The following is a 25,995-nucleotide window of genomic DNA, read 5'->3' on the forward strand; positions in this document are numbered from 1 at the left end:
TGGAGGGATGGGGAGGAGAATCGAAAGAATGTAACTCCCACAGGTTGACATAAGAACAGCCCAGTAACTCAGGTATAACACAAATCACTGCTGCTGCCACCAGTAATAATAATGATAAGGGAAATAACAAGGGGAGAGAATACAGCCACTCACCACCTGCAGACCGGTACCCAGTCCAACCCAAGCACTGACCTAGCTCTTCCGGGTAACTGCCCTCAGTTTATATAGTGGGGCATGACATGCTGTGGTACAGAACTCTTTGGTTAGTTTGGATCAGGAGTCCTGTCTGTGCTTCCTCCTGGCTTCCCCTCCTCCCTGGCAGAGCATGAGACTCAGAAAGTCCTTGGTCAGACTAAACATTACTGAGCAACAACTAAAAACACTGGTGTTATCAGTGCTGTTCCCAGGCTGAAAGTCAAAAAAACAGCACTGCACCAGCTACTAAGAAGGAGAAAAATGACTGCTTCTTCTGAACCCAGGACATGCCAGCAAGAGGACAGAGGCCACACTGACAGGTGTCAAATTAACTGCATAATAAGAGCATTGTACAGGCAGATGGGGGGGGGATAGCAGATATGCATCCTGCTGAGGCCAGACTACTGATTGCAGGCAGTCCTAATTGTAGAGGGCGAAACAATGAAGTATCTACATGTTTGAGCAAGCAAATTTGGGCAGTCTTAGAATGGTAAAGCTGGTTTTTTGCCTCTGTGAAGTGTCTTCTCTTGGTTTGCTCTGTGATGGTAGAGCCCTCCTAGAGAACTTTCTACATCTACAATTCCACATGGCATCTTCTTTGAACACGCTTACAGGTCTCTGCATTATTAATGCCCTTTTGCTATGAATAGCAGCACTGTTGTGGTTAAAGACCTGCACACTAATGCACATTAATATGTCTGCCTGTGTGGTAATCACACATCTGACTGCAAGTATCAACACAGCACAAGAGAAGGTCTGTGTTGGTGGTTTATAATGCAGTTCCATTTGCGTGAGGTCAGAAGATCTCCACATATATATCATAGTATTATGACCCTTCAAAACAACATAAGGAGAAATTATCCATATTTTATTCTCACCTTTCCACTGTTTTAGATTTGGATTGACAACATAAAGACAAATTGTTTATAGCTCAGTGGACCTATCACACTTCAGGCCATCAAGGAAGAGATGCAACGTATAGATTTATGATGAACATATAGGGTTCATGAGGAAGGAGTGGACACAATCACACAGGTTATCCATAAATGTGAAACATGAAGTGCAACTGAGCAGTTAAAGCCTCTCCTGTATGGAGGACGATGGCTAAAGTACAAATACGAGGAGGCCTGGTAAATTGACTTTATCACTCTCCCACTGACACCACAAGGCAAATGCCATGTGCTTACCATGGTGGAAGCAACCACTGGATGGCTAGAAACATATGCTGTGCCCCATGCCACTGCCTGGAACACTATCCTGGGCCTTGAGACACAAGTCTTACAGTGACATGGCACTCCAGAAAGAACAATCAGACAATTGGGCTAATTTTCGGAATAACCTCATGTATATTTGGGCCAAAGAGCATGGCAATGAGTGGGTATATCACATCCCCTACCATGCACCAGCCTCTGCAAAACTGATTGAGACAATTTTGTGAAGTAGTGTATACCCTGATCAAGGACTTTTCAGTCTCTCATGCTCTGCCAGTGAGGAGGGGAACAAGAAGCTGGGAAGGAGCAGAGGCAGGAAACCTGACCTGAACTAGCCAAAGGCATATTCCATACCACAGAACATCATGACAAGTATATAACTGGCGGGAGCTGGCAAAAAGCCACTGCATTGACTGCTGCCCAGGGGTGGACTGGTCGTTGATCAGCAGGTAGTGAGCAATTGTATTGTGCATCACCTGTGTTTCTCGGGATTTATTCCTCTCCATTATGATAATTTTATTATTACTATTATTATTAAACTATTCTTATCTCAGCCTGCGGGCTTTATCCTTTTCAGATTCTCCTCAAAACCTCACCAGGAGGGAGGCTGGGAGTGAGTGAGCATCTGCATGGTACTTAATTGCTGGCTGGGGTTAAACCATGACAAAGAGAAAGCTTTCTATTTGGTTTATTTACAACACCTTTGGTTTATTAAAAATGCCTACTCCGTACTTGGAGAGCAAGAAGATTGTCAAGAAATTGAAGCTGCAGGTGAAAGAAACTTATGAAATAACCCCGAGATGATCCAAAAATATTCACCTTCTAGTAAAACTTACTATAACTACACAAAAATGGTTTCATACCAGAAGACAGAACATGGAGTCTAAACATGGAGTCTTTGAGGGAGTAGAGGCTAGGCAAAAAAAAGTTCAGAGAGGGAAAGCAAAACTCATATAGTACTTAGAGGGAAAAGGGAGATTTCAGGCTATAAAACTGGAAATTGAAAAGGAGTGTTAACTTCGAAACTGTTGTTTCTGTTACATACTGTTATGTAATGAAATTTTTGATGACACAGAAATTCTTCTGCGTGTGGAATAAACTGACCAGAAAGGTTGATGTGTCTGTCTTTACTACAGCAATATAAGAAGACAGAAACAAACTTTGTCATGCAATGGTGGATGTACTGGGTTTTGTTGGCAAGATTTCGGAAGCAGGGAGACTGCAGAGACAGCTTTTGTGACAAGATGCCAGAAGCTTCTCCCATGTCAAGTGCAGCCACTTTTAGTTGGCTCCAAGACAGACCAAAGATGGCGAAAGCTGAGCTAAACAGTGATGGTGATAATGGCTCTGTGATAACGTATCTAACAATAAATAAACTATTGCTCAACAGCAGCAGAGAGAGAGAAATGAGAATATGTGAGAGCAACAGCTCTGCAGACACCAAGGTCAATGAAGAAGGGGAGTAAGTGCTCCAGGTGCTGGAGCAGAGATTGCCCTGCAGCCCTTGGTTAAGACCTGAAGGCTGTCACCCTGCAGCACACAGAGGTCCATGGTGAAGCACACAATCCACCCATAGCCTGTGGAGGACCCTATGCTGAAACAGTTCACGAAGAACTGCAGTCTGTGGAAAGTACTCACACTGGAAAAGATCATGGAGATCTGTCTCCTGCAGGTGGGACTCCAGAGTGGAACAGGGAAAGAGCGTGAAGAGAAAGGAGCAGCAGAAACAATGCATGAAGTTACTGCAACCCCCATTCCCTGTCCCCCTGCATCTTTTCTGTAGACAGCAGACCTTTGTCAAAGCTTGGTCATAAATGGATTTCTAAGGTAATCACTGAATTTAAAAAGTGCTGCTCAGGCTGTCTTCCCAAATGGCTTGTAATCTGATAGTTTTAGCGAAGTTACATTATTTCAGACATGCATGTTGTGCTGGTTTGAGCAGTAGCAGTCATTTTTCTCCTTCTTGGTAGCTGGTGCACTGCTGTGTTTTGACTTTTGAGCTGAGAACAGTTGCTGATAGCAAGTATGTTTTGAGTTACTGCTCAAATGTTTGGTTTGTCCAAGGCCTTTTCTGAGCCTCATGCTCTGCCAGGGAGGAGGGGAAGCTAGGAGGAAGGAGAGGCAGAACACCTGACCCAGGCTAGCCAAAGAGGTATTCCATACCATAGCACGTCATGCCCAGGATGTAACCAGGAGAGACTTGGAAGGGCTGGAGCTCTGGGGGGATGGAGGAGGTATCGGTCAGTGCTTGGTCGGGCAGGATGGGGTGAGTTATGGGTCGGTGGCTGGTGAGGTGTTGTATTCTCTTCACTTGTTATTGGCTTTATCATTATTATTTGTAGTAGTAGTAGCCGTAGTGATTTGTGTTATGCCTTAGTTATTAAACTGTTCTTATCCCAACCTGTGGGGGCTACATTCTTTGGATTCTCCTTCCTAACTCTCCGGGAGTTGGGGGAGCAAGGGGGGGAGTGAGTGAACGAGCTGTGTGGACTTGGTTTAAACCACAACACATGTCATCATTATTAAGATGCTGAATCCCTGCTCCCCTGGCTCTGGAGTGACAAACCTGCCTTTGGCAGAGAGCACTGGGAAGTCTGTGCAACAACTGCTGTTCCCCATGTGAGCAATGACACTAATTTGTTCCAGCCTCCTCATTCCCACCAATATCACTACAGCTATATACCTACTACTTCCCTGTCTCAGATCAAAGGATGATATAGAGGCATGTGGACAATAAGAGGGTGAATGATGACAGCCAACATGGCTTCACCAAGGGCAAATCATACTTGACAAATTTGGTGCCCTTCTATGATCAGGCTATATAGCATGTGTGGATAAGGGAAGAGTGACTGATGTCATGTACCTGGATGTGCAAGGCATTTGACACTATCCTGCACAATATCCTTGTCTCTAAATTAGAGAGGCATGGATCTGACAGATGGACCACTCAGTGGATAAGGAATTGGCTGGGTGGTCGCACTCGTAAGATTTGTGGTCAATGACCCAATGACCAAGTGGAGATTGGTGACAAGTGCTGTTCCTCAGGGATCAGTGTTGGGATCGGTGCTATTCACCATCTTTGTTAGTAACATGGACAGTGGGATCGAGCGCACCCTCAGCAAGTTTGCAAACAACACCAAGCTGTGTGGTGCAGTTGACACACTGGAGAGAAGGGACGGGATCCAGAGGGACCTTGGCATGCTTGAGAGGTGGGCCAGTCAAACCTCATAAAGTTCAACAAAGCCCAGTGAAAGGTCCTGCACCTGGTTTGGGGATATCCAAAGCACAAATACAGGCTGGGCACAGACTGGGTTTAGAGCAGCCCTGAGGAGAAGGACTTGGTTGACAAAAAGCTCAAAGCTTTTTGGTTGACAAAAAAACAGGCAGTGTGCGCTCACAGTCCAGAAAGCCAACGTATGCAGGGTGCAGCAAGAGGTGGGTAACCAGCAGCTCAAAGGAGTTGACCCTGCCCCTCTACTCTGCTCTCATGAGACCTCACTTGCAGTGCTGCATCCCGCTCTGAGGCCCAACACAAGGAGGGACATGTATGTGCTGGAGTCCAGATGAGGGCCATGAAGATGATCAGAGAGCTGGAGCACATCTGCTATGGAGACACGCTGAGTGAACTGGGTTTGTTACACTTGGAGAAGGCACTGGGGAGACCTTAGAGTAGCTTCCAATACCTAAAGGCAGCCTACAAGAAATGTGGAGACTTTTTACAAGGGCATGTAGGGATGGGATAACTGGTAATGACTTTAAACTGGATGAGGGGAGATAGCTATAAATTAGATTAAAGAAAGTTCTTGACTGTCAGGGTGGTGATACACTCACAGAGGTTGCCCAAAGAAGCAGTGGCTGCCCCATCCCTCGCAGTGTTCAAGGACAGGTTGGACAGGCCTTTGAGCAACTTGGTCTTCTGGAAAGTTTCCCTGGCCATGGCAGGGGGGATGGAACTGGATTATCTCTGAGGTCCTTTCCAATCCACACCATTCTACGACGCTATGATATCCTGAAACCGGCACCAGGGCTGCCACCGTGGTCAGCGGTGACAGCGCGGGCCCACTCTAGCTGCCACGGAGCGGAGCGATGATTCAGGTACCCCACGACAGCCATCCGCAGAGAGCGACCGTGCAGTTACCGCACCCCTTGCCATGTCGGAGAGCGATAGCACGAGGGTCCGATGGCTGCCATGACGAGCTATGCAGAGAGAGCAGCGGCGAATCGAGGCGTAGCGGCTGGCGTGCGTCACGGGGAGGGGCGGGGCGCCCGCCGCGGGATATGATATCAGGCTGAGGGCAGCCGAGCCGAGCTAAGCGAGTGATGAGCTGTTGAGCGGCGCGAAGGCTGCTCGGGAGCCCGGACACCACCTCGCCGTTGTCTTCCTTCTCCTCTCCCATTCATTCTCCCCAGCTGCTCGCTGCCGGCCGCCGCGGTATGGCTGCCCGGCTGGTTGAGGTGAGGCGGGGCACCGTGTGAGGGGTAACCTGCTGAGGCAGGCGGACGGGGTGACTGGGAGCCCAGCTGCAGGGGCCGGGGGCAGGGCGGCAGGCCCGGGCGGGCGCGGGGCGCACTGCCCAGCAGGAGGCAGGTGGGTGGGCCGGGGCGCCTGCGGCGGGTGCCGAGCCGCGGGAGGGGGGAGGCAGGCAGGCAGGGGCGGCTCTGTCAAGCGGTGGCTCCGGGCAGGCTTCCGCGGCAGGGGTCTCCCTTGCTCGGCCTTCCCTCGGGAGGGCCCGCTACCCTTCGTCTGTCCTGGCCTCTCCTCCCCAGGGTCCACCTGGGGTTAGAGTGGTATCAAGTTAGGTGTGAGTTTTTGGTCCAGGCCACTCTGTGTTGCCTAGGGCTAGCCGTCTTTTGTGGGGGCATCTACTGTTAGCTTTGTAGTTTACAGGTTACAGCCACCTACGTATGAAAAGATATATATACATGCATACATCTTTATGCATGTCTATGAAAGTGATTATTGCAGTGCTTACAGTACTCCCCTCCAAGATGGCTCTGTGCATGCAAGTATGTGCAAATAAATGAGGACATGCACAGTCACACAAGCATACTCTTCTGTTTTTCTGTATGTGGGGTGTGAGGTATTTTGAATTTTATTTTGAGGTGGGGTTGTTTCTTCCCTGTTAAAACAAGGGGAAACACCATGCCTAAGATATCTGTTGACGTAGCAGTACTATCCTGCTTATGGAGTGTTAATTCCAGCCTGAGAAAGTGGGTTACTCTGGGACCTAGGGCAGAAGATTTTACTAGCATCAATGGAAACCAAAATATACTATGTCGTTTGTTTTATATGCATATTAACGTACCATTCAGAGGAAACCATTAAAGAGTGATCTTTAAGCTCTTCTGAGCTGTGAAGTTTTCAGTATTAATAGTAAGAAATTTGGAAAACTAGCCTGTGGTGTGGAGACAGTCTCCAGCTGATAGTAGTTTTTCTGTGTGTGTGCAGGAGAAAGGAGGGCACTATTCTGCTTAAGTGCAGCTGTTTTTTTTTTTTTTTTTTTTTTTTTGTCTGTTGGGCTGCACCACTGGTCATAGTCTGGTATATAACCCACCAGATTTTAAGGGGAATAAATATTGTGGCATCATGATCAGTATAATAAAATCAGTGCTGCCTCACTGGAGGACCTATAAAAGATTGCTGTAGGTGATTCATCATGGTCTCACTTCTCCTTCAGACTCCTCCTATACTGCATATTCTTTCTGTTTTCTTAACCACACTGGCACATTTCTTGTTAAATTTACCTCTGATTGACTTAGATACTGAAGAACTTCTCATTCCTTGTCTTACTGGTGGCTACTAAGAAAACATTTCTATTTCATAGAGGGGAAGGAAGCATTGGGGCAGAGAATGGCTTATACTTTAAAAGTTAAGATTCAGGTGTTGTAAACCTCAATCGTTTTCTCAATTTCAGTACTATTTTATGAATGAAAAGCTGCTAAGAACTCTGTTATAGGAGGTGGGTGTTGCTGCCCCTTACCTTACATCTTGCTTCACATTTGCTCTGTGGCAAAACATGCTTTTCCTTACTCTTGTGGAAGATATGTAATTAAAATGGGATTCTTCTGTACTTTTCCAATATACTTTCTCCAGTACTGTGTGATCAAGCCACACAGTACAAAGTCTTTCTGGAGTGTTTTGTAACATGCTCCTTTACAAAGAGGCATTACTCTGAGAATTTACTTGGAAAATACTCATAATTTCTTCTGTATGCATATTTGGGTAGATAAAGTCTCTTCACTGTAATAATCAAAAACATGTCGTTTTGTGTGGGTTTGTTTTTTTAATTGTAAAGATAACTCAGAATGAACTTTAAATTCTCCTTACTTATTTAAACATCCTATCTGTGCAGGTTACCTTAAATAGCTACCTGTGTGTAATGGGTAACTGCATACGTATTGCAGTGCAGAACCTTTGCCAGTGGAAGATGGAAATTCACTTCAGTGTTAAGGCTGATACTTATTGATGCTTTTGTTTTCATGTTTAAATCTGAAAGGTGGATATGTTTGATGAGAAATCACGAAAAGAACATTGAAATTGGGGCTGTTAGAGAAACTCTTCAGAGTAAAAGAGCCTTGCTTACATTCTTAGCATTGTTATTAATCTCATCTCCTACCAATCAGTGAATACCTAGTAGTAGTAACCATTTAAAGGTGTTACCAGTTATGACTCTAAACTTCAAATAAAAACATGACATTAGAGCTGAAATAATGCATGCTTAGACTTATTTTCACATTGCTATTCCTGAAATATGTCTCTATTCAAGTTACTAGTTCCTCATTTCCTAAACAGATAAATACCTTCCTCAGGCCTTGCAAGACAGTAACCTTGTCATTAAATTGTACCAGCTATATATTCTAGACAGCCATAATCATCCTTTGATTTGTGAAGTGTAAATTTTGGGGCAACAGTGTTAGAGGTGTGTGATTTCTTTGGAACTACTTTCATTATTGAATGTCTCTTGGGTAATCATTTCATAGATTGTTTAGAAACAAAAAAACCTTTTTCATACAATAGAAACAGGTTTTGGAAAAAAAAAAATTGGTCAAACAAAATTCACCCCTTCTCTCAAACTTTTGCTTTCTGCTGCTGCAGTCCTGAGTGGAAAATCCTGTTTTAATGTGTTCCCTCTACTATGTTGTTTTAAATATGACTGAAATGGCATGTGCAATGTCTTGTTAGATCTGCTCTGGCATTTCTGCATTTTTTGATTTTTTTTTTGTCTGCTTCTGCTGACTTTTAATTTTTGAACAATAGAATGTGACAGTGTATATTTATATATACTTAATTGGTGTTCTCCAGTGAGCCTGTGATTTCAAGTAAGTTTTTAAATATCCCTAAAATATGTGAAAGAACCCTGTTCCAAAAGAATGATGAGCTTTCAAATCTTCCCTAAAATTTCACTAAAATTAGTGAGAATAGTCAGGATTAATGTCACTTTCTTTGTTTTCAAAGTTAACTGAAAAACTCACTAGTGTTTTAAATATATGTGTGTATGTACTAAATGATTCTTTGGATTGAAAATCTAGGAAGATGCATTTGTCTGAATTGTGTACTGAACTGTGTGTAAGCTATTCAAAGTAACATTTTAGGCTTTTTTATTAATTTTCAAATCTTAGGTGTTCCTCTCTTGGTCCTATACTTTGTTTTGTTTTAAGGTAACATGAGCTTATTATAAACTGTAGAACAGGGAACCTGCGTATTTACAGTGCATTTAACCTTCTGGTTGTGGTTATAGATTGTCTATGGGCCAGGATGAGTTGAATTCATTGTTACCCTTTCTTCTAGGCTTCATCAAAACAAGTAAGTTGATTAGATAGGTTTCTTTAATTCTATGGATCATTGAAGAGAACAAATAATTGGAAAAGATGTGGTCTCTCTCTAATCTTTAGCCGCTGAGGCAGTCCTGAAGGGTATAGCAGTGGTTGTGAGCCTGCTGCTGCACCAGCTTTTCCCAAGCACCGAGTACTAATAAGCTTTGAATTGTATGGAATGTTGCATTAACCCTAACTGACTTTATACACAGAATCACAGAATCCCGAGGGTTGGAAGGGACCTCAAAAGATCATCTAGTCCAACCCCCCTGCAAGAGCAGGATAACCTAGAGTACATCACACAGGAACTTGTCCAGGTGGGCCTTGAATATCTCCAACGTAGGAGACTCCACAACCCCCTTGAGCAACCTGTTCCAGTGCTCTGTCACTCTTACAGTAAAGAAGTTCTTCCTGATGTTGACATGGAACCTCCTATGCTCCAGTTTACACCCATTGCCCCTTGTTCTGTCACTGGATATCACTGAAAAAAGCCTAGCTCCATCATCCTGACACCCACCCTTCACATATTTGTAAACACTGATGAGGTCACCCCTCAGTCTCCTCCAAGTTAAAGAGACCCAGCTCCCTCAGCCTCTCCTCATAAGGGAGGTGTTCCACTCCCTTCATCATCTTTGTGGCTCTGTGCTGGACTCTTTCAAGCAATTCCCTGTCCTTCTTGAACTGAGGGGCCCAGAACTGGATGCAATATTCCAGATGTGGCCTTACCAAGGCAGAGTAGAGGGGGAGGAGAACCTCTCTTGCCCTACTAACCACACCCTTTCTAATGCACCCTAGGATGCCATTGGCCTTCTTGGCCACAAGGGCACATTGCTGGCTCATGGTCATCCTCCCATCCACCAGGACCCCCAGGTCCCTTTCCCCTTCACTCCTTTCCAGCAGGTCAACTCCCAACCTGTACTGGTACATGGGGTTGTTCTTCCCCAGATGCAAGACTCTACACTTGCTCTTGTTGAATTTCATCAAGTTTTTCCCTGCCCAACTCTCCAGCCTGTCCGGGTCTCGCTGAATGGCAACACAGGTTTCTGGTGTGTCAGCCACTCTTCCCAATTTAGTGTCATCAGTGAACTTGTATTGTACTTCCAATACACCAACTCTAGAAGTAAGAAACGTGTTCAGGTTAGCAAATGTATTGCTAAAAGACCAATGTTTTATTTAGCTCTTCTGCAGGTAGCAAATCCTGCAACTGTAAAGGCTTTCTAGCTTGGATAATGTTTGTCACAGCTGTTGTAGAATTAGCCAACAATAGACATAACTTTGGGGAATTTGAATGGTTTGTGAGTTGATAATGATAAAATAGTTGGGAATGTTAACAATAATGTAAATGTTATTACAATGCAGCACAGACAAAAGGGTGTTAAAATATTGGAGTATTTCTTTTGAAATCTTTGCAGCAGTGGGAGTTCGTTGTCAACCTTTACTCTGAAGCTGCAGAACAGAGTTATGAAGAAATAGGAGAAAACAACCTGATGTTTGCAACTGAGGCTTAAAGCTGAACACTGATTTAGGGCTAATAGAACTAACTGGCAATGTTAATACTGTTCCAGGTTTTTTTTTACAGTATGGTATGGTAATCTGTCCAGAGGTATGACTTGCTTATCTTTTTTCTAAACCCACTCCTAACATGCAAGTAATGTCTGTCTTTCTGGAAAAGATTAGTTATTGAAGCTTTTAATGCACTTCTAAAAAAAAATCAAGTACATCTGTAATAGGATAGCTTAGGTACTTGGAGGTGTAGCTTAGAAGTCTGCACTTTGCATATTATATACATATTACAGTGAGAAGCAAGGGAGATGTGGTGTATTTACAGAAATGTGTAAGGTGGTCTTCGAAGGTTGTCAAGGTGGTTGATGATGGCTACAAGGACAGGATGACACCAGGGAGGTGTTTGTGTGAATTCCTTTCCACTACTAGAGACATTCTTAATATTCTCAGACATAGAACTTCAGACCTGTAGTAACATGTTTATTGATAGCTAGTGAATGCATGCTACCAAATGTTTGGGGCTTTTTCGTAATGCACCTGGGAAAGGTTGAACTAAACCAGCAGTGGCTATATGCAGACAGCTGTGGGAAACAATGAACCATCTGCAAGTACAAAACTGCTGGAGGCAAAGGCAAATGCAGAACTGCTCAGGAATGGGCTGTCTATTAAGGATTTTGCTGAGTATTGGTTCTGACAGGAGTAAGTTTGAACAGTGAGTGGGGAAGGTGGTGTGCTCTGAGCTGCCTCTTATGCTGTGATCCTATTGGAAAGCTTAGAGAAGAGGGATGTAAGTCATCTGATGTCTGAACAAATTCTTGGGGGCTCTGAGCAATGAAATACTCTTTTGATGTTTTATTCTTCCTTTCTTTTGCGAACAGGATTTCTACATAAACAAGAAATACCAGACCTTGATACCTGCTTTCTTCTTCTAGCAGGAATAGCCTACAAGATGCCAAACATTTTCCTAGCTTCTTGGTGGTCTTGATGCTAAGTTTGAATTTGTGTTTCTTAAATGCTTTTTTGTCAGAGGATGGAGCTTACTTCCAGTTTTGCAGTTTTAGTTCACATGTGCCTTTTTTCTATCCTTTTGAAGATAGGATGAGGAAGACAAACATACTGCTGAGTCCAGTTGTGAGCTAGATTGGGGTAGTCTGTCTGTGTGGCCTTTGTAAAGGTAAGGAAGTAGTGGTGCTGTTTTGCATAGACATACAGAAATACTTACACCTACCTACTGTATTTTTGGGACTGGGATGGTAGCTTGAAATATCTCTTCACAAAGTGACTGGGCTCAGACTGACACTCAGTAATGACTTCTTCATCATGTCTGTGGCCCAAGGATGGTGTCTGAAAGCCCTAATTACTTTGAACAGTGTTTTTGATGTCTGTGGTGTTCTTGTCATCTTTCACCCTACCTTTCCCTTAAGAAATGTGAGGTAAAGGTATTTGTGGTTACCTGTATACCTTACTCCTCTGATGTTCTTTGATCCCAGCTTGTGTTCATAAGTCCACAAACTGCATTGCCTGGGAAGTTCATAATTTGGTTGTACATCGTCAAGCCTTCAGCTGTGTGTAGGTGAAAGAAGTTGCTACTGTAGAACTCCTGATTGCAAATAACAGGTAAAATTCAGAATTCATTTTTGTCATCTTCTGAAGATTATCTTAATATCTTCAAGATACTGGAACTAGATGAGGAAGCTGGAGAAAGCTGCTTAGTCCCTTTTTGGAAAAAAAAGCACTTCTTAATCTACAGTAAGATGAAGTTCTTACTGTAAAGAATTCTTTAAATTCTTACTGCTCCAAATACATTATACTTAATGTAGTGCTGATTTCAGGATTCTGATCTTCAAGCTATTGTAAATGGGCTGTAGGGCCATATAGTCAGATTCTGAAACTTCTCAGTTCTGTGTGCCTGATGGTCTGCAAGCATTAGGGTTGAGTGCCAGGCATCTGTTGTTGCAGTCTTCTTTATTTGTTTTCCCAGCTTCAGCTCTGTGACTTCCTCCTACTCCTGGGAAGATCCCGTGTTGGTTTACATCCCTCTTTCTGCATTTTTATTTGAATCCCCCACAAAGCCAAGGCAACTGCTACTTTCTTAGTTAGAGGTCTGCTGCTGCAAATGGTATTTTTAACAAGTAAAAACCAGCTTGAATGCTACTTAACTCTTGAACTTCCTGCAGCTCCTCTGCTGAAAGCCATGACATCCACAGATTTCATGCGGCATAGTTGTAACTCGGGCAACTGTGTTAAGAACTCCTTGGGTATGGAGGGTATGATTGCAAAATTTAATGATCTACTCACCATTTGTAACCATGGTCACCATCACATTTGAATGTGCATGTGGAAATTCCCGAAGCAGCCATAAAGAGAGTTGCTGTTGTTTGGCTGATGAGCACTAATTCATTAGTCTGTGCTAATGTGTCACAATGCCAGCCTCACTGTTTAGATAGTCCACCATCTGTCTAACCATAGAAAAGCTTGCTTTATTGTTCTTATGTCAGAAATTACTAGATCTTTTTGAGGTGGCCCTTCCAAACTGAAGGGATGACTTTAGAGGAAGGTATGGAGGTTTGAAAACTGACCCAGTTGCCAGGAAACATGGGTGCCAAGAGGGAGTAGGTGGTGATCTGCTGATACAAGTGGGAAGTGAAGCTGCAGAAAATCAGAGAGGGGGCATCTCTTGTCACCTTGTTGAAGAGGTGGCTGGAGAAGCAGGAGACAGACTTAGGGGTGCAGTTGTAGAAGATGAGCAGGGGCAAGACCAGCATGGCTGGTTATGTCCCAGGTGGCCAGCTTGCCAGACACCTGAGGAGGGAGGCTGAGTGTGGACTACAAGTGCTGTGCTGCAAGAAGGCCTTTAAGATCTTTAAGAGCAGATGCTGTGGGGTATGAAGTGTAGGAGCAAAACTGGAGGGAACTGAGGATAAAGCTGGAGAACTGCAAACCAGCTGCTCTCAATGCTGAGGCATGGAAAGGAGAAAGAACAGTGAACAGACAGGAAGGGTGGGTTGTTGGGGTATCTGTGTGGGGTTTATCTGTGTTATTTTTCAAGACTAAACAGTTTTATCTTGTGTAATGAAAGGGAGATAGAAGAAATTGGGTATTAGAAGAGTGAGTGCTGAGCGTAGGAGAGATCAGATATATGTCAAAGAGGCAGATCCAGGAAGAAGTAATCACAGTATTCTATTTGTCTTTTAGATGTTAATTACTCTCAAGCACAACTGGAATGGATTTAATTTCGTGATATTGAATCTGAGAAGCTGAAAGAGAAGGCATGAATTCTTTAAGAAAAACCTTTTTTTTTTTTCTCCAGATTTATTAACTGTGGCTATTTTGAGTGGTCTCAAATACAAAATTTTAATTTAGTAAAGCTATAGTATGCTTTCCTTATAAGAAATGCTTGTCATTAATTTCCCAAAACTCTCTACTGGAGAAAGTGCTCTTCAAGAAAACAGGTTATAATATCATTAAAATGTGAGACTGTAGGAAAAATCTAAATAACATGTTAGTAGTTTGTATACCTAAGAACTTGGCCTTTAAATAGGCTATCTAATCAAATACATAGTTTTAATCACTTGAGCAAAATGTTAGTGGTGATACACTGGTGTATGTAATATATATAATCACGTATATGCTTAACAACCTTACTTACCTAATGTGGGTTTGAGAGTGAGATTGCATAATGTGTCTTTCTAATACTACTCTATCACATGAGTTTTTGTAACTGGCTATTTTTTTGTTCTGTTTTCATTAAAGACATAGGTTTGTAGTTGTTAATAGAGATTGTTTTCTGCAAATCTAACCAGTTGATTAAAAGCACTCTTTAGTGGTTTGGCTTGTACTTGCATTTAATAATGTGCAAACACTTTTTTAATGTGGAGGACACTTTCCTGTTACATGTTTCATTCAACTGGAGATTGTTTGAAGTCAGTACACAGGCCTTTCTACCATAGAATCATAGAATAGTTAGGGTTGGAAAGGACCTTAAGATCATCTAGTTCCAACCCCCCTGCCATGGGCAGGGACACCTCACACTAAACCATATCACTTAAGACACTTCATTATGAAACTGTCTTCTGACAATCACAAACCAGAACAATACACGTATTAAAGGAGATAAGGTCTTCAGGCTATTTTCTGTGCTGGTATGATTATTCTTTTTCCTCCTAAAAACACTACACAACTGGAATAAAAGTAACACAAACATTATGTACTCTGAAGTCTAGTTAGACAGATTAGGTATTAATAAATTAATTCATTAAAGAAAAGGAATGCCAACATTCTTCCTCTGTACAGAACATACAGATGAGAATTAGTCAATTAAGCATTTGCACAGATACCACTACCATTATATTGGGTCTCAACAGCTCAAACTGAGTTCGTTTAACAAGTCAGTAAAACAACACCACTGATGTAGCAAATACAACTAAAGCATAAACAAAGCCATTCACTACTTACTGTTTAGTTCAACACCTACCATAATTCTTGCTGATCTCCACAGTAGTTATGTTTCATATTAGGACTGGGGAGTTTGATCCTTTATGTAAATTTCATAATTGTGTTGTACAGCTAAAGTTAAATTAGGGTGGATAATTAATGAATGGAAAGGATTGATTATTTTTTGTTTGTTTATTTGCATTCAAATTGACAGCTTTGATTTGTGTCTCTGACAGAAAATCGGAGCTGCATAAGCTGCTTCATGTAGATTATGGATAATGTGGTTGGCATATTAATGCAGAACCCTTGGTGGATGTTTACAACAATTTTTAGATCACTGTCCTGTGTTTCCATAAGAACTTTCTATTTAGGATTTTATTAGGGTAAGAGTAGATGTTATTTGGGATCCTATGCTCCTTTTCTTTTTAAGATGTGTATGTCTATATTCTTTAAAAGTGTGAGCAAAAGTCAGACTGAAGGGAAATCTTACTTATATGCCTTAGTGGGATGGTGTAGGTAATAGTTTGAAGACTAGTTAGGAGTTTACAAACCCAAGCTTTTAAACCAAAGAAAATCTCCCATGACAGGCTGAGAAAGTTGGGGCTGTTCAGCCTGGAGAAGAGAAGGCTGCGTGGAGACCTCATAGCAGCCTTCCAGTATCTGAAGGGGGCCTACAGGAATGCTGGTGAGGGACTCTTCATTAGAGACTGTAGTGACAGGACAAGGGGTAACGGGTTGAAACTTAAACAGCAGAGGTTTACACTTTTTTTCTTTACTGTTAGGGTGGTGAGGTACTGGAATGGGTTGCCCGGGGAGGTTGTGAATGCTCCATCCCTGGCAGTGTTCAAGACCAGGTTGGATGAAGCCTTGGGTGATAGAGAATCATAGAATAGTGTGAGGTGTCCCTGCCCATGGCAGGGGGGTTGGAACTAGATGATCTTGAGGTCCTTTCCAACCCTAACTATTCTATGATTCTATGAATTGTGAAAGAACAGTTAGAGTTGATCAAATAGTATATTACTGTTGCTTTCTCAAGCCTTCAAGAAACATTAATATATACTCTTATTATTTAGAAAAATAACTTCCCTTTCGTAAAATGCCTTTCTGTTCCTGCAGCAGACATACATTATATTGCAAATTAAAATGAATTTTAAGAATTGGGGATATTCATAAAACATAAAAGCTGTATTTTAGACCACAGTAGTGGTCTGTATATATAATTATGGGTCAGGTTTTCTTTATGTATTTCAACCTAAAAAGCTCATAGTAAGTCTGATGGTACTTTCTATATGTATATTAGCATAGGTTTAAAATTTGTTAATTTCTGTACTGGAGAGGGATGAGCAACCTTTTTACTTACTTAAATGTTTCAGATTATGTTTGGATACAAACAAGATAAAACAAAAACAACCCCTCCCAATTTAATGTATTTGTGAATAAAAAAAGAAACAAAAGCAATGAAAATGTGTTACGTATAGGACAGCTGGTAGTCCAAGCAAAGAAACATTTATGTAATCTGCTGTTAATAGAATTACTGCTTGTAGAATTTAACAATTTTAGAAGTAGCAGATGTGATGCTTTTCTTGTAGTTGAGGATAGAAGACTGAAAATACTACTTCCAACTTTTATGTAGTTTCACAGGTTTCAGTAAACCAGCAATTGGACATTGCAAGGTGCTAAACTAATCTAGAAAAAAGGAAGTTATGTTCCTGCAGCTCTGATTGAGGAGCTGGTATGGTGCATCATTAGATCTGATTCTGGAGTGTGGTTTGGCACTTCTGCAGTCCTGGCTTTATTTCCTCTGGAACATCAGCAGCTAGTGTGTACAAGGGATATATATTTAATTCATGTGATTGTCTCATGATGCTACCCCAGATGTAGCTTATAGCTAGTAAGGGAGATCATGGTAGGATTATACTTTTGAAATAGAACTTGGTCATGATGATTCATGAATACATGACAATCATTTAGGAGTTCTGTGAGCTGCCATCTTCCAGGCTGGGCCTGGATTGATTGTCCTGGTTTAGCAGAAGAGTTCTGAAGATCGTAGTTTGAACAACCCAGTGTCTGGTCTCTAAACTTCAAATTATAGTAAGAAAAAAATAAGAAAACCCAAACAAAACCACAAAACAAACCACACACAAAAAAACCCCACCCAAAATCACCCAACAAAAACCCAAACAAAACCCCTAGCCAAACAAAAACCAAAACAAACCAACCAAAAATAAAAAAAAACCCTCAAACCCTGAATACTTAAATTATTGCTATTTATTGTTAAATGCAATCTGAAGATTGCTCACCTGATTTAGTTTTGCATGTATTTGTTATGCCAGGCATGTTTATCTGTCACAGTTATTCTAGGTTGAAAAGTCCTTGGTGGGTTGTTTGTGATTCTTTTTTTTTTTAAAGGAAAATTACCATTGCAGTGAGGCTGTGCTGTGTAAGTCTTCATCTATTCCAGTACTGGTCAAGTTTTATTACAACTTGTGCTCAAGTATCAAAATCTCTATGAAGTATTTTTCATACTAGTGTCTCTGGAATAATTATTAGTGTTTTGTAGATGAGTTTGGGCACATTAGTCACGTGACATCTGTGCTAGAGCTGGAAATTCATCTTGATTGCTCTAAATCCTTGGTTGGCAGCTTAGACTTCAGTTTCCATAAGATAAAGGCACCTAGAAGGAGTTTTAAGATGTATTTAAGCCCTCTGAAATGGTGTAAGAAACAACATAGCCTTGGCTTCTTTTCTTTCTGCTATTTCATGGCACTCAGTATTGTGGGTCTGCAAGGGGATGAAGAGATATCTTGATTTCTGCTGAAATCCAAGTGTGGGCTGGAAGCTGAACGTATTGTGCATCTCTCCTTCATGCACTTCTAAGATGAAATAGGGGTTGCAGCTATAATTTGTAATTAAATCAATTTTCAACATTGCACGCTTACTCTAAATTTAATTGTTTAGGGGCTTTTTAACCTTAATGCTTGTGGTAATAAAGATTTCATGAATAAGGAGCTGCCTCAGTTGCACAGGAACGTGTTCACTCATCCTGTTAAATGTGGGGTTTGTTGGTGTTCCTTGAATTGTTGTCTGTTAACCTCTGGTACTGCAGCTGTTCCTAAAAAAGATGTGCCTTTTTTTGCATAGTAGTTTGCACAATGCTGACAAGAGGGAAAATCATATGATTCCTCATTAAAGCAAATGTTGCATATGTGAGTTTAATACATATGATCTTTAATACTACTATGTGAAATTATATGGTTATGAAGAGTGTAAGATTTATTTTCTTTCACTTGAAATATGAAAAGTATACTTTGCCTCATTTAAACTATAAAATAGATTTACTCCCCCTCTTCAAACACACGCCAGTGCCTTCTGTAGAAACAGTCATGGTGACTTTGGTTGCTTAAGGCTACATCACATGCACTCGGTCAACCTGACCGTGCTAACCAATTGGAGTGGTACCTCATGAGCAGAGCAAAATCCCAGGGTGTGTGACAAGGATTTGACCTGACAGTTTTACAGTTGTGCAATGCATGGAGGCTTAGAGCAACAAAAGGCATGAGTAACTGTGGCAGAGACTTGTGTTGTTCCTGCAGAGACAAATGCTCTTGTCAAGAAAAACTGAAAACCTGTATTCTCCTTTTTTCTTTTTCTCTCCTGTATTATATGGCACTGGCTGGATGTGGGAACATCTGTATTTTTTTACTTTAAAGATACTGATAAAACAGTTGTGATTTTGTGAGGAAAATGTATTAATTCATTGCTATTGAAAGCCATTTGGTTTGTCTTTGGTAGGTTACTTTGCCTTTCAAAATGATGATTGCATTTTGGGCTGTTGAATTACTTCCTTAATGCTTGGCTGTAGATTGGCATGTAACATTTTCTTGTCATCACCTGTTTAATGCTTTTAATGTAACTTGATAACTTCGTGTAATGTTCATAATTTCTTCGGGGATCTAGTGAGATTACATGTGAAATATTTCTGATCTTATCAACACTGAGTCAAATTGTGTCATGCAAGTGCTTGAGAGCTTGTAATTTTACATACTTTGTCACTAGTCTGCTGCATGGTACAAATTATGATATTAGGAGGGATGCTGAGTAGATTTTTTGGTTCAGTCTTGATCTGTATTGTGTTTTGGTTTTGCTTTTTTTTTTTTCTTATGTAAACCGCTCTGTAAATGCTATAAGATGAAAAGTCAAAAGTAGCTAATAGAAGTGAGTTGGGAGTGGATAAAATCGAAGTATGCTGTATGAAAGTGGTGAGTAACTCAAACAGCTAAACAGGAGAACTTTGATTTTTGAGGGTAATTCAAAGAATTTCTTAATTAGCAAAATAGACGTTGTGTTTGGGTGTTCTGTTTTGCTTATAAAGCAAAGATAAGGTTGATGCTTTTATTTTCGTAATGGTGCAGTGGATGGAACTCAGATAATCTACTGAACTTTTGCATCTTTTCTGCTCTGGTCCTACATTATTTTATTCCAAAAAAATGTCAGGAATTATTACCTAGGCTTCTAGTTATAGCCTGTGGCTTGTCATGTAATAACAAAAGCTCAGCTCAATTTGCCTGGTATTTTCAGTTATCCAAGTGCTTAGGAATTTCTTTAGTAGTGGATGGGTCTTTCCCCTTTCTGCCAGCAAACAGAAAAAAAAACTTAATGTTTTTCATGTGTCTGTATTCCGTTAAATCAGAATTTACGTGGTCTGTTGCAGCTAAATGGATGCTAAAGCCTCACCTTCTTGTAGAAGCAGTGACATGTAACATCATGCTTTACCTCTTACTGTGCCTCTTGCGACATGTTTTTATCAGGCTAGTCCATTTACATCTACTACAGTGTAGCTGTTTTGTTTCAGAACTATAAATGGGTGGATAAAACCTATCTGCTCGAGGTAAGTAGGCCAGCACTCGATGAATTTCTTCCTGGCAGCAGGTCCTCTGGCTGCTGTGCATTGTTGCTGGATTTGAAGACATCCGTGCTTCACTTTTGGCTCCTGATGTCCCTTTGCTTGCAAGCTGGACAAGCAAATGGAGCTGGCTGGTATCAGGTGTCTCTTGCCTGCTTCTGCCCTGTTAGCAAGGGCAGCATCCAGAAGGTGGGAAGAAACAAGTGGAACATTAAGAGATGTGGCTAAGCATATCTGAAAAAGATAAGCAATAACAGAAGGAATGTGAGAGACTGGAGGGGAAGGCAAGAGGAAATCAAAGTAATGTAAGGGAGAGGAATGAGCTGAATTCAAAAGAAAATGGCTGTGTGGAATGTGTGTCAGATAAGAGGAAGGAATGAGCTGAATTTGAGAAGAAATGGCTGCAGGGAATGTATGTCTAAACATACGTGGAAAGCAGTAGTGTCTTTATTAGCAAAAGCAATGAAACTAACAGTTGTAAATTTCAGGGAAGTCATGTCCAAGTTTTTATATTTTAACAAAAAGAAAACCCCACTTCTGTAGAAGGAGCTTCCTCAGCTGTTCAAGTACCTTAGCAGTAATATATTATTGCTGTCAAAATGATTTTTAGATGCAGACTTTTTAACTGTTACTGGGTTAGTCAAAATAAAATGTTCATTTGCATTTGATTTACCTGTGTGAGTAGAGCACTGGTGTATTAAAGGAGGAGGGACTGGACATAAAGAAATAACCCCCTAAACGTTGGAATTAATATTTAATATTAAAAAAAATAAAGACTCTGTAGGGGAAACTAGAAACTCTAGATACCCTATGGAAAGCTTTGCCATTTTAAGAGTTGGGTTATGAGTTCCTGGAAGCTTATGCAGATACAGAGATCCCTGTGTTCCTCCAGAACATGGTCTTGTGGTACTTTATGCTTGTAGTTTAAAAGAAGCTGAGGGGTCTAGTGTATAGTAGTTTTGTGTGTAGTTTTGTGTGTAGTTTTGTGTGTAGTTTTGTGTGTAGTTTTGTGTGTAGTTTTGTGTGTAGTTTTGTGTGTAGTTTTGTGTGTAGTTTTGTGTGTAGTTTTGTGTGTAGTTTTGTGTGTAGTTTTGTGTGTAGTTTTGTGTGTAGTTTTGTGTGTAGTTTTGTGTGTAGTTTTGTGTGTAGTTTTGTGTGTAGTTTTGTGTGTAGTTTTGTGTGTAGTTTTGTGTGTAGTTTTGTGTGTAGTTTTGTGTGTAGTTTTGTGTGTAGTTTTATCGACCTGGAAAAGCCTTAGCTGAAGAGCACGCAGTGGATTCCAGGAGCTCTTGTCCATCTTAATTTGTATACCTCTTTGACAATGAAAATTTGAATCCAAGAGCTTTCAAAGGAGCTGTTGCCACTATGGTTGATCTTCAGTGCTTTAGTTTGTCCTCTCTCTTCCTTGAAGTGTCTATTTAGTCTACTGTTGTCTCTTGCTTTAACAAGCTTGTATCATCTTTTCATGGTTTACATGCTTTTTGAAACAAACAGCTGGTAGGCACACTGACTGGCGAGTTGTTAAGAAAAGTTCTGAACTTTGCTGTGGCTTCTTCAGAGATGGATTTAAATGCAATCTCCAAAATAAATTAACTTCTTTTTTTGTGACATTTCATGCCGTTTATTTGACTGGACACTTATTGCCTAATATCAGCTGGGAGGGAAATAACTTGGCCTGCCACCTCAAGAGAGCATGTGATCTACTGTAGGTGTGCTGCAAATAGGATTTGTATGTTGGAAGGCTGCTGTATTTGGATCTGGGGGAATCTATGGACTAAACAATTTTCTGCTTAGAAATACTGGTTGGGTTCAGGGTTTGGTTTTCTTGTTTGCTTGTTTGTTTTACAGACAGGGTATTCTAATTAAATGCTTGGAGTGTTTCTCCTTTCTGGTTTGGATATAAAGGGCTCTAGAAATTAGTAGAGAGAAATGTGATAAAATGTGCATCATATTTCTCAAACTACCTACAGTAATAATCTTGTTTATTTCTCAAGAGGGTGTCATTCCCTGTGGATATATTGATCAACTCCAGTCATGAGGACTTGAAGATCTCAGGAGACAAGTACTTGTCTAACCTTCGGTCTGCAAGTCCAAACTGTCCTGAATACTTGTCGCTGCCAGCCCACGGCAAAGTAAGAACCAGCCAATACCTTACTCCCAGTTTTCTTGATATACTTGTAGATTTAAAAGATTTAAAATATCCAGTCCATAACTATTGAATGACATAATTATTTTAGCAAAGCTCTTATATTTTACGAATTTCTGTTTATGTTAAGCTATACCTTTTTTCATTCTGTAATTAAATCTTAAATTCTGTAATTAAATCTGGGCACTTAATCTGCCACATTGTATCAGTGACTATTCGCTGCTTCTAGGCAATGGATCTGTGTGCATTAAGAAAAAAAAACCAAACAAAAAAGCAACACCATCACCACCAGAAAAAGCCAAAACACTTTTCAACTAATGAGTCGTTCTTTCCTAAAAGTCACAAAAATCTGTTGTGAACTAAGGAGTTCATGATTTACTGAAGCTAACTGGCTGTTGTTGTATATCAGTGCTTCAGTGTTCTTCATGGTTAAATTCAGTTCTTGATCAGCAAGTTTCACTAATTTCAGAAATGATTCTCTTCTTTTTATCTGAAATATTCTGTGACACTTTTAAACACTTACCCCTTGTGTGATGAGTCGATCAATGCTGGTTTTGTCAAAATGAGCATTTCTGTTAGAACTCTTACACTAGAATGCTGTATAGCATTAATGAAAAGTGACCTGAGAGGAGTCTCTGTGGAAAAAAGTCGCTGCTGCAGATTCCATGGCAGAAGCAGAGTCTTGAGTCCTTTCCTGCATTTCTGCAGGTGCTGTATGCCTAAATACTTGTTACTGACATCCTAGTTTGTGGCATAGCATGTCATAACCTTCTTAAACTGAGTAAGCAAGTTTATTTACCACACCATCAATGTCTGTCTAGTCTTTATGCGTTAATTATACATAGAAAAACATGTGAATTTAAATATCAGAATGCATTTCCACAAAGAAACTCCTGAAAGATGGATTGATTTGGCCCTTCTCATGTTGTTCCTGAGGAGAAATCAAGCAGACAATTTTGGGATATCTAAAACGTGTGTGTTTTAAGGGAAGAAAACCCTTCTGAATCCAGCCTTCCCAAAACACCAAATTAGGGGTGGTATTAACAAACAGCAGTTTTGCTGTGGCAGTTTGTTTCTGTGTTTGACTGACTTTTTCATTCTCCTGTTGGCTTTGACAGCTTGCATAGCTGGGACAGTTGAAGTGGAGATACTGCTGGCTTTTTGCGCAACTTATTTTGGTTGTGCACATAAGTGCAAACTGCTGACAGCAACGAGCTGTAACAGTATAAATTACTGTAGCTAACTGCAAGAGCTTGGGAGCCAGAGCTCTTTATAATCTAGTCTGTCTTTAGGAAGAAATGTCTAAAGTGAGGGATGGGATCTGATGCATGTCCTTTACCGTTAACTTACTAAGCACTCTGGTTTTAACATTTGTCATGCTTACCTTGCTAAACAATCTTTGTGTGTTTTACTTTTGTTGTTTTAGCAAGAGTGTATGAAGTGTTGTATGCTTTTGTTTCAGGTTCCTATTAAGCTGTCAACTGTGGGGTTTGTTCCTCTTTATGGTGAAGAGCACACACATAGAGTTCTTGCTTTGTTTTCACCAAAGGACTCAATCACAGGTTTCATTTTAAGATTTTAATCTGTGTTGCTGTTTATTTTTCTGTGACAAAGACAGATAACCAGGTCCTTGCTCATTCCATGCTAGTTTAGTCTCTACCTTTGCCACTCTTGCATCTGTTGTACACCATGTTCTTGTTCCCATACTATAATTTTTGTTGTGGATTCATATACACAAGTGATAGAACTTTGTATGCTAATCAGAGTAGAGGTGGGCCCATTGAATTCAGAAAATATAGAATCATAGAATAGTTAGGATTGGAAAGGACCTCAAGATCATCTAGTTCCAACCCCACTGCCATGGGCAGGGACACCTCACACTAAACCATGTCACCCAAGGCTTCATCCAACCTGGTCTTGAACACTGACAGGAATGGAGCATTCACAACCTCACTGAGCAACACATTCCAGTACCTCACCACCCTAACAGTAAAGAATTTCTTCCTTATATCCAGTCTAAACCTCTGCTATTTAAGTTTCAACCCGTTACCCCTTGTCCTATCACTACAGTCCCTAATGAATAGTCCCTCCCCAGCATCCCTGTAGGTCCCCTTCAGATACTGGAAGACTGCTATGAGGTCTCCATGCAACCTTCTCCAGGCTGAACAGCCGCAACTTTCTCAGCCTGTCTTCACATGGGAGGTGCTCCAGTCCCCTGATCACCCTCGTGGCCTCCTCTGGACTTGTTCTAACAGTACCATGTCCTTTTTATGTTGAGGACACCAGAACTGAACACAATACTGCAAGTGAGGTCTCATGAGAGCAGAGTAGAGGGGCAGGATCACCTCCTTTGACCTACTGGTCACGCTACTCTTGATGCAGCCCAGGGTACAGTTGGCTTTCTGGGCTGTGAGTGCACACTGTTGGCTCATGTTCATTTTCTCATTGACTAACACCCCCAAGTCCTTCTCCTCAGGACTACCATGAATTTCCTTTCTGCCCAACCTGTAGCTGTGCCTGGGATTGCTCCAACCCAGGTGTAGGACCTTGCACTTGGCATGGTTAAACTTCATGAGGTTGGCATCAGCCCACCTCACAAGCGTGTCAAGGTCCCTCTGGATGGCATTCCTTCCCTCTAGTGTATCAACAGAACCACACAGCTTGGTGTCATCGGCAAACCTGCTGAGGGCACACTCAATTCCATTGTCCATGTCAGCAACAAAGATATTAAACAAGACTGGTCCCAACACCGATCCCTGAGGGACACCACTTGTTACTGGTCTCCAGCCAGACATTGAGCCATTGACCACAACTCTTCGCATGCGACCATCCAGCCAGTTCTTTATCCACTGAGTGGTCCACCTATCAAATTGATGTCTCTCTAATGTAGAGACAAGGATATCATGTGAGACAGTGTTGAACGCTTTGCACAAGTGCAGGTAGATGACATCAACTGCTCTACCTTTGTCCATCAGTTCCATAGCCCCGTCATAGAAGAGCACCAGATTGGTCAGGCAGGATTTCCCCTTAGTGAAGCCATGCCGGCTGTCACCAAGCACCGTGTTGTTTTTCATGTGCCTTAGCATGCCTTCCAAGAGAATCTGCTCCCAGATTTTGCCAGGCACAGAGATGAGACTGACTGGTCTGTAATTCCCTGGGTCATCCGTTTTCCCCTTCTTGAAAATGGGGGTTATATTTCCCTTTTTCCAGTTGTCGGGAACTTCACCTGTCTGCCATGATTTTTTGAATATGATGGCCAGTGGCTTTGCAACTTCATTCGCCAGCTCCTTCAGGACCCACGGATGGATTTCATCAGGTCCCATGGACTTGTGTACATTCAGGTTCTTAAGATGGTCTCAAACCAGATCCTCTCGTACAGTGGGCCCAAGGTCTAGGTTTTCACAGTCCCTGCGTCCACCTTCCAAGACTTGGGTGCTGCAGTCAGAGCCTTTGCCAGTGAAGACCGAGGCAAAGAAGCCATTCAGAACCTCAGCCTTCTCCAAGTCCTGTGTAGCCAGTTCTCCTGAAAGTTTCCGGAGGGGGCCTACATTGTCCTTAGTCTGTTTTTTAGCTCCTACATACCTATAAAATCCCTTCCTATTATCTTTAACGTCCCTTGCCAAGTTTAGCTCCAATTGGGCCTTAGCTTTCCTAACCTGGTCCCTAACTACCCGGACAACATCCCTGTATTCATCCCAGGCTGCCTGTCCTTGCTTCCACCTTTTTAAGCCTCTTTTTTCCTGTGAATTTTTCTCAGCAGCTTCTTATCCATCCAAGGAGGTCTCCTG

General features: G+C 41.5%; 1 protein-coding gene across 2 annotated transcripts in view; it reads left to right on the plus strand.

The window, feature by feature from the left end:
- The first annotated feature begins 5,706 nt into the window (after window positions 1-5,706).
- The window catches only part of FAM169A (family with sequence similarity 169 member A), a 44,116-nt gene continuing 23,827 nt past the window's right edge, over window positions 5,707-25,995 (plus strand). For both annotated transcript variants that reach the window (XM_034073055.1, XM_034073056.1), the window contains exons 1-3: window positions 5,707-5,861; window positions 22,056-22,193; window positions 23,670-23,769. In XM_034073055.1, the coding sequence (XP_033928946.1) occupies window positions 5,841-5,861; window positions 22,056-22,193; window positions 23,670-23,769 (259 nt within the window). In that variant the 5' untranslated portion in view covers window positions 5,707-5,840. The remainder of the gene's footprint in view (window positions 5,862-22,055; window positions 22,194-23,669; window positions 23,770-25,995) is intronic.

This window comes from Melopsittacus undulatus, chromosome Z (genome assembly GCF_012275295.1).
Source record: "Melopsittacus undulatus isolate bMelUnd1 chromosome Z, bMelUnd1.mat.Z, whole genome shotgun sequence".
NCBI classification, from domain to species: domain Eukaryota; kingdom Metazoa; phylum Chordata; class Aves; order Psittaciformes; family Psittaculidae; genus Melopsittacus; species Melopsittacus undulatus.